Source organism: Chelonoidis abingdonii, chromosome 8 (assembly GCF_003597395.2).
Source record: "Chelonoidis abingdonii isolate Lonesome George chromosome 8, CheloAbing_2.0, whole genome shotgun sequence".
Lineage (NCBI taxonomy): Eukaryota > Metazoa > Chordata > Testudines > Testudinidae > Chelonoidis > Chelonoidis abingdonii.
The window spans coordinates 58,142,576-58,151,825 of record NC_133776.1 but is presented as its reverse complement, the minus strand read 5'-3'; the positions used below and the strand labels follow the sequence as shown (position 1 = coordinate 58,151,825).

The window sequence follows — 9,250 nt, the reverse complement described above, 5'->3', positions numbered from 1 at the left end:
AGCTTCACGCTGGGCAAACAGGAAATGAAATTCAAAAGTTCACGGGGCTTTTCCTGTCTACCTGGCCACTGCATCGAGTTCAGATTGCTTTCCAGAGCGGTCACAATGGTGCACTGTGGGATACCGCCTGGAGGCCAATACCCTCGATTTGCGGCCACACTAACCCTAATCCGACATGGCAATACCGATTTCAGCGCTACTCCTCTCATCAGGGAGGAGTACAGAAACCGGTTTAAAGAGCCCTTTATATTGATATAAAGGGCCTCGTTGTGTGGACGGGTGCAGGGTTAAATCGGTTTAACACTACTAAATTCGGTTTAAACGTGTAGTGTAGACCAGGCTTTAGGCTGACTCCCCCCATCCCCGCGCAGACCTAGCCTAAGCAACGCAGTGTTTACGCTGACAGCTGTAAGTCACCCTACACTCTATCTCCTCAAGGTGGTTTTATTATGTCAACATAACACGAGAGTTAAAATGGCAGGAGGAGCATTGCATTCAATCATGCTGTGTCTTTTCCCTGAGTTTACTTCAAGGACCACGTCCACCTCTCTCCAGCCCGCATTCGCTCCCTCCCTGCTTTATCTTTCTCCCCCGCAGATCTAGACGGACGCTGTACATATATCTCCTCTCTGCCGTTGCCTCTCCTCGCGCACACAGCGCACTGGAGTTTTACCCGACACCAAACAGCCCCGAGCTGATCCCCCAGCCGAAGCCCTGGGCCACTGAGACAGAGGCACCAGGATCCCGTCGGCAGCAGGACAAGACTCAGCCCCCACCCGGGGCGCAATCAGTCGCACCTGTCGGAGCTGGGCTCTGCGCCCGCACCGGGCCCAGGCTGCAGCTGTCCCCTGGCTGGAGCCGTGGCGGGCCGGCCCCTGGCTCGCCACCCACAGGTACGCTCCGCCCCGCCGGCCCACCCGCCTCTCAGCGAGCAGGGGCTGCGGAGGCCGCGGGTCTCGGGCCGCCCACCACTCGCCCATGGCTGCCCGCCACAACCAGCCACTTGGCCCCTCCCCCAGGAGCGCAGCGCAGGAGGATCCGGCCGCACAGGGACGGGCCCGGGAGCGTTACCCCGCGCGGCGGCCGCGGCAGGCCCGGGGGCTTCACCTCGCTCCGCGGCCGGGAGGGCCGAGGCAGTGGTTGCTGAGGCAGGGCCCGCTGGGAGATCTCGGGCCCGGCCGCGGCCCCCTGCGGCGGGAGAAGGTGGGGCCGCGCTCACCTGCTGCCGAGGGATCTGGCTCCGGGAAGTCCCCGAACAAATCCATCCGGCCCGGCCCGGCCTGGCCCGAGACTCCAGAACCCGCTTCCTCGTTCCTGCTCCTCCTAAGGCCCCGTTCCGCCCTCCCTTAATCAGCTCGCGGGGCGGGACCAGAACCCCTCGCCTGCCAATCACTCCCGAGGGGCGGGACTAGAGCCCTCTCGCCTACCAATCACCCCGAGGGGCGGGACCATAGGCCTTTTGCCTGCCAATCACCCCCGAGGGGCGTGACCAAATCCGCCTCCTGTCTATCACCCGGCGGGGGCAGGGCCCCTGAGGTCGTTACTAGCGTCTAGTTACAAGGCAGGTCCCAAGGCCTTTCTCAGCTGCCAATCAACCTGTGGGCGGGTCCGAGCAGAGCCGTCAATTACCTGCTGGGAAATGAGGGGTGTCCAGGCCAGGACCCTGTGCTGTGGCCTTCGCGGGGCGGGTAGGGGCTGCAGGTCTGGCCTTGGCCTTGGCCTGAGGCCAGGTTCTGGGGGTGCTGATGCAGGGCAGGGGTGTTACCCAGGTGCAATGGCCCTGCTGTACCTGCTGCCCCCAACTGCCAAGCCCACCATAGCCCCCGTGGCCACACCCACACTGCTAGGTGGGAGGTGGGAAGAACCCAGCTAAAAGCCCAAGTCGGGGGGGTGGGGGGGGAGTTAGAAATCTATGGAGCCATGTGAGGGCTATCCAGGTTTTCCCACACTCATCCCTTTTTCGAGGTAGCTGACCTGGGACATGTGTAAGGCTGCTCAGTATATACAGTTTTTCTGGCTCAGGATCATCCTGGATGGCCCAGATTTATGTACCTCAGAGGTGGCAACCCTAAGACACCAGAGGCACATCAGTGCTTCTTCTAGGACTATATGGAGATTCTTCCATTACCTCCTTTGTCAGCTTTCCCTTCAGACTGTGGGAGTCAAGCAGCTTCTGTTTTCCTAAAGATTTAGTTTGCTTCTGATGCCATGTAATGAGGATGTGACACAGAAGAGTGCTGATAGGAGACTGCTCTTTGCTTCTTGGCTCTAGTCACCTGACATGGATCAGGGTTATCGAAGCATAATGTTCCAGTTACATGGTAAGAGGTCAGTATCCACTAATTCCAGTGTCCACTGTGAACCTTCCCCCCACGCTTACCAAGTATGCCACATGTGGCAGGATCTATTTCTCTGCGACATAATCCAATACAACATAACACAACCTAGATACAGGTCCTGTGGGAAAATATGATACCCCAGAGGGTGGGGAGGAACCATCCCATTTTAGTTCCCAAAATATTTTCTGACACTAGTATTTGTCCTGCTGATACTAAAATTTAATTTTGTCTGCAAGGCCATATTCATTCACGAGATCCCCACATGATTTTGCTTTCCACATGACAGAGGCATCTATATAGCAGACATCTTTTCTTTGGTCACTGCAGGAATGTATTAATCAGATTCAGGAATTCTGGGTTTCCAAATACCATATTCACATTGAGAGATCATGCTAGTCACATAGCTTAAGGCACTACTGAAAGGTGCTTAGATACCATGGTGATGGGCATGGTATCAGAAATGGATTATAATAGAATCTGCAACATTTTCTCTGAGAGCTTGCAGTGTTTTTAGTTTTGTCCCCTGATATTTTATGTTCCATATATCACTATCTCCCTAGGTGGCTTCTGTTTATATTCACAAAACCAGGAAGAACGGAAGGGATAAGATAACTGTTTCAGTCTTAGATAAGAGTACACATATGACCTCTGCGTTTGCGGCCCAGAAATAGAATGTAAAATTTGAGAACTGGAGCTAGCTGAAAAACGAGGAACAGTTTAATGAAAACATTTCATCCAGTTCTTCTGAGGTCTCCCTCAACAGACTGGCACTTATTAGCACTGGCCATGCTAGACAGGCTCATATAGAGTCAAATTCACTGCTTGTCTAAAGTGAAGTTAATTCATTGGATTTTACAGAGTTGTGCACAATGACATCAGCAGTGAATTTGGCTTATTATATCCACCGTCGTTTCTTCTTCAACTGTGAAGGTTTTCAAGTGCCTCAGGAATTATCTGAGCCAGATGAACCAGTCTGAAGTAGAAACATTGAACCCAGTTGTCCCTTTCCATAGAACCCGGCCCAGGATGATGTCTGGAGAAGGAAATCTTCATGAGCTTTTAAGTTTTTATAACAGAGTTCTGCTAATGACTATTCTCATGATGTTGACATCTATGGTATATTTTTTGATACATCACTGTGCAGTACCTTGTGCATTGTATATTGCCTGTTTTAAGATGTTCCTTAGGTTTTTTGTGCTCAGAGTGTGTTTGACTGTGACTAGCAGAAGTATTTAATAAAAGATTTAGGTAACTAGCTTCAGGGTTCCTTTGGGGAGGGATGAGTGGCTTATGAACTCTTAGACCCTTAGCTATTCTATGTTGAAAGTTCAGTCTGGGAGGATTAGGTCTGATTCTCGTCTGACTTATACCAGTGTATATCAGGAGTAACTCCACAGAAGTCAATGGAGACTGACCAATGTAAAAGTTTCTATCCTGCAATGTGCTACTCCTGGGGGAATTCTGTGCCAAAAATTAAAAACTTGGTGCACAATATTTTAAAATTCTGCATATTTTATTTGTCAAAATAACATTATAAAAATCATGCCAGTTTCAATTATTTTCGTAATTTATTTCAAAATACTATACATGTCAGCAACTATGTCAGTAACGATAAAGGCACAAAAATTTTCTTCCAGGAGTAGAGAAACCCCTGTTTCTCTGCCCCCTCCCCCTCAGAGCCCAATAGGGGGGGCAGACACTCATACTCCCTACCCCCCACCCGAGCCCAGCTGTGGAGTGCCCCCCAGCCTAGACACCCGAATCCCCTACTTCTCAGAGCCCAGCTACAGAGCCCCCTCCACCCAGACACACCCCCTATCTCCCAGCTTGGGGCTTCCCGAGCCCATACACTCACAGGGTATGGCTACACTGGCAGTTTTGCAGCGCTGGTAGTTACAGCTGTGCTCGTACAGCTGTGTACGGCCAGCGCTGCAGTGTGTCCAGACTGACAGCGACCAGTGCTGCAGTGTGTCCACACTTGCACCAGTTGCAGCACTGTTGTGAGTGGTGCATTGTGGGCAGCTATCCCACAGAGCACCTCGTCCCATTTTGTCGCTGTGGGTTGTGGGAAGGGGACGGAAGGGTGCGGGTCATTCCGCTTCCTGTTCCAACCAAACCCTGGTGCATCGCTTCCCTTTTCAGCCGTTTTGGTGCCATTGTGAGTCTGTCGCGTGATTTCAGAGAGAAATGGAGCCCGAGCTGCTGAGGACATTGCTGATGAATGTTGCCAGCACATCACGTCTGGCAGTTGAGCTATTCCTTATGCTCCAAAGTGACAGTGAGAGCGATGATGAATAGATTCGCCTGACGCGCCTGACACTAATTTGCTCTGTGCAGTAACGGACGTGCTCAGCACCGTGGAACACCGCCTTTGGGCTCGGAAACAAGCACTAGTGGTGGGATCACATCGTCCTGCAAGTCTGGGATGACGAGCAGTGGCTGCAGAACTTAGGATGAGAAAAGTCACTTTCCATGGGACGTGTGCTGAGCTCGCACCAACCCGCAGCGCAAGGACACGAGACTGAGAGCTGCCCTGTCAGTGGAGAAGCGGGTGGCTATTGCAGTCTGGAAGCTGGCAACTCCAGACAGCTACCGATCGGTCGCAAACCAGTTTGGAGTGGGAAAGTCGACCGTGGAATAGTGGTGATGCAAGTTTGCAGGGCCATTAATCGCATCCGCTAAGAAGCGTGACTCTGGGAATGTGCAGGAATTGTGGATGGCTTTGCACAGATGGGTTTCCCTAACTGTGGAGGGGCAATAGATGGGACGCATATCCTATTCTGGCACCACCCCACCTGGCAACCAAGTACATTAATCCGAAGGGTATTTCTCTATGGTTCTCCAGGCGCTTGTGGATCACTTTGGGCGCTTCACTGACATCTACACAGGATGGCTGGAAAGGTGCATGATGCATGCATCTTTCAGAACAGTGGCATGTTCAGGAAGCTGCAGGCTGGACTTTTTCCCAGACAGGAAGATCACAGTGGGGACGTCGAAATGCCCATTGTGATCCTTGGAGACCCCGCTTACCTGTTAATGCCTTGGCTCATGAAACCGTATACAGGGAAGCTTGACAGGAGCAAGGACCGGTTCAACTACAGGCTGAGCCGTGCAGAATGACTGTGGAGTGTGCTTTTGGCCGTTTAAAGGGGAGATGGAGAAGTCTCTACGGGAAGCTAGACGTGGTGGAAAGCAGCATCCAGCGATTATAACCGCGTGCTGTATCCTCCATAATATTTGTGAAGGGAATGGTGAAACCTTCATGACGAATGGACCTCTCGAGGTTCAACGCCTGGAGGCTGAATTTGCACAGCCAGAGAGCAGGGCGACTAGAGAGGCCCAGCACAGTGCTTCAAGGATCAGGGATGCCTTAAAGAAGCACTTTGAGGCTGAAAGCCAACAGTAATGTTGGTGCCTTCCACTGCAGTTAAGTGCATTGCTCACAGCAGTTAAGTGCAGTGGTTGCAATGATTTGCAGTGCCTATTTTTCACTTGTGGTACAGTATGTTACACTTTCTGTATAATAAAAACTGATTAAAAGACAAGAAATCTTTTATTAAAAATACAGTACATAAACAGAAGGGGGTACGGTGATGAGCAGTACACTCACAGGTTTGAATATGTTCTTCTTGAGGGCTCTGCACTGCCTGCTGCACTTGAGGATTAATATGCTGCATGGTGATGGGGGTTGAGTGCATAGGGTAAGGCTCGTAGTTATCAGGGCTGTGAGGTGAACGTATTGGTGTTGGAGCAGTTGGTTGGTGGTAAGAACCAGGATGCTGGAGAAGGGTATTTTGAGGAAACAGTGGGGCACAATGTGTTGAGTTTGGGATGGGCTGAGGCATCACGGTAGTGGTCTGCCTGCATGTCTTACCATTGACTGCATGAGGTCTGTGTGGTGTTCCATGAGGCTTAGCAGCCGATCTGTGGTTCTCTTGCAGCCAGATCCTTCTTAATGCTACGTTTTCCCTCCACTGCTGTAACTTTTATTTTCTGTGGAATACATATTCATGACTGCTTTCACAAGCTCTTCCTTCGATTTCCTTGGCTTTTTCTTAAGTTCCTTAGTCTTTCAAGTCTGTGTTGCTGCAGCGGGAACTCAAGGTCACTTTAAAAAAACACAGAGAGATAAAATGTTAATACAGAGGAAGCATTGTTTTTATGAGATTTGTAGCATCATTTACACACACAGTGTGACCATAGCACACGGTGGACGCGGCTGCAGATAGAATTACACATGGTGAGTTTAAACACATGCGGAACACAGGGGAAAGAGGGTCTGATTGGTTCTGCTACAGGAATAACACATACAGCACACCTGGGAAAGGAAGGGTGGGAATGATTGACTATGGAAGCCATGGGGTTTGTGAGTTTGGGAAGCAAAGATCAGCTGCAGGGAAATAACAGAAAGCCATCCTGCACACGCGGCTCACAGGGGAGGGGTGGGTGTCTGGCTGCCTTTTTTCTTTACCTGAAGCCATGGGGTTTGTGAGTGGAGTGGGGAAAGCAAAGATCAGCTGCAGGGAAATAACAGAAAGCCATCCTGCACACGGGGCTCACAGCGGGAGGGGGTGGGTGTCTGGCTGCCTTTTTTTTTTACCTGGAGCCATGGGGTTTATGAGTTGGGAAAGCAAAGATCAGCGCAGGGAATAACAGAAGCCATCCTGCACACGCGGCATAGCCCCTGCTCCAAACATTTGCATCCTTGTAATAAAGCTCTTACCTGGAACAGGCTCCTGTGATGATTCCTCATAAAGTCCAGGGACTGGCTTTCTTCTTCCTGGTTGAAAAGCTCCTGTCGCAGTCTGCAAGCACCTCACCCCCCCTGTCCTCTCCACCTGCCCCCCCCTCGCACTCCCCTTCACCCTGGTCTCCAGGCTCTGAACTGTCCGATATGATCCTAGGATTGCAGTGGGTTACATCCAAGTATCGCATCCAGCTCCGTAAAACCGCAGGTAGTGGGGCAGCACCTGACCGGCGGTTTCCCTCCTTGCTTTGCAGTAGGCACTCCGCAGCTCCTTCCTTAACCCTACACTAACGGCATCTCGGTCATAGCCCGTCTTGCATTGACCTTGATATCTGGCTGTAGATATCATAATTTCTGCGGCTGGAGCGCAGCTGAGACTGAACTGTCTCTTTCTCCCCAGACACTGATTAGATCCTGCAGCTCCGCAGTGCTCCCATGCTGGGGCTCGTTTGGGGCGTGGAGGCATTGTTGCTGGCTGATCTGATTGATTGCACTCCACACCTCGCTGAGCAAACAGGAAGTGGATTTTTAAAATTCCCGGGGCATTTAAAGGGCGGATCACCTGAGCCCAGGGCAGTGGAGTGCTAAGCGGTGACCACAGAGGCTGAAAAGGAATGCTGGGATAAGTCCTTATACCCTGGAGGCCAATAAAAGTGCTGGTGAGTGTCCACACCTGATGACCAGCGCTGTCTCGCTACACCCATAGCGGACCCAGGTGTACAGCCAGCACTGCAAACAGGGAGTTGCAGCACTGGCTGAGCTTTTAAGTGTGGACACCTGCTAAGTTGCAGCGCTGTAACCCCCTCACCAGTGCTGCAACTAGCAAGTGTAGCCAAGCCCACAGTCCCCTCCAGAGATCAGCTGCCAAGGCCCATCCCAACCCACACACTTGCACCCCCTCCCCACCAGAGTCCAGCTGCGGGGCGCACCACAGCCCAGACTCCTACACCCCCTCCCCACCAGAATCCAGCTGTGGGGCACACCCCAGCCCAGACCCTACACCCTCTAGCCCCCAGAGCCCAGGGATCCAGAGGGAGAAACAGCCTGATGCTGAGTCCTGGGCTTGTGTGGAGATTCCTGCAGGCTGCCTCCTTCCTTTAGGATGTGCAGGAACTGCAGCTGCCAGGAACCCTCTAGCTCCTTCCCACATTCCCCAGTACTGTCTTTTATTTGTGAACTGTGCTTTGCTGGGTCCAGTGACTCCTAATAGCAGCTAGCAGCTCTGCAGCCTATTTCTGTGGGAGAAAAAGGAAATTCTGCATTCACATTAATTTCTGCGCAAATTCTGCATTTGCAATGGTGCAAATTCCCCCAGGAATAATGTGCTGAGCACTCTGGTCCCAATCTAACAAAGCACTTAAGCTTGTAACCATTGATGTCAGTGGACTACTCACATCCTTAAATGTTTTGCTGTGTTGTAGCCAGAGATCTGAGCATTTTGTGTAAGTGAGCACTAAATGAGAGGGCAATTGAACCCATTGTGATTATAATCTTAAGTGCTACTGTTCTTTTACTATATACTAGTATGACAAAGCTCAAATGGTATAAAATATGGTATAAAATATCTGAACATACATATAGGCACCCCCCTGAAGCTACAGCAACATAGAATCAGAATTAGAAGGGACTGCAAGGGTCATTTAGTTTAACCCCCTGCCAAGATGCAAGATTTGTTGTGGTTAAACCATCCAAGACTGGTGGCTATCTAGCCTCCTTTTAAAAATCTCCTGTGAAGGAGCTTCCACAACCTCCTGAGGCAGTTTTTCCATTGTCCTACTGTTCTTCAAGTTAGGAAGTTTTTCCTGAGATTTAATCTAATAGAACACCCTTTATTGGGTTGAGAAGAGAATTCATTTGTCATATTAATTTATCTCTAGAGATATGTTGAGTTAAAACCTTATTTCATTATATTAAACCTGACCTCACTTATTTCTTTAAGGAAAAAAAAGACCAAGGAGCCATTGTCCGGTATTTGCATAAATGCCACATTTATTTCTTAACCGAACAATGCCTTAAGTATACACAAAACAGTTTAAGACCCTAAATTCCAACACTCATAGTTTAAGACATCGAGAAAACTAGACTCATGACTTCAGTAGTTTTGTTATTGTACAGTAGTACAGGGTGTGTCCACAGCAATCACATATATACAAAGCAAGAGAAA

The 9,250-nt window shown here is 50.4% G+C and overlaps 2 protein-coding genes across 15 annotated transcripts in view; both read right to left on the bottom strand.

The window, feature by feature from the left end:
- The window catches only part of ILKAP (ILK associated serine/threonine phosphatase), a 43,058-nt gene extending 41,690 nt beyond the window's left edge, over window positions 1–1,368 (bottom strand). For 2 of the 3 annotated variants that reach the window (XM_032766881.2, XM_075068680.1), the window contains exon 1: window positions 1,220–1,368. In XM_032766881.2, coding sequence (XP_032622772.1) covers window positions 1,220–1,265 — 46 coding nt within the window. In that variant the 5' untranslated portion in view covers window positions 1,266–1,368. The remainder of the gene's footprint in view (window positions 1–1,219) is intronic. The other variant, XM_075068678.1, reaches the window with a different exon arrangement.
- KIF1A (kinesin family member 1A) overlaps window positions 1–9,250 on the bottom strand; it is a 522,969-nt gene that overhangs the window by 310,860 nt on the left and 202,859 nt on the right. The gene's annotated exons all lie outside the window — the stretch shown is intronic.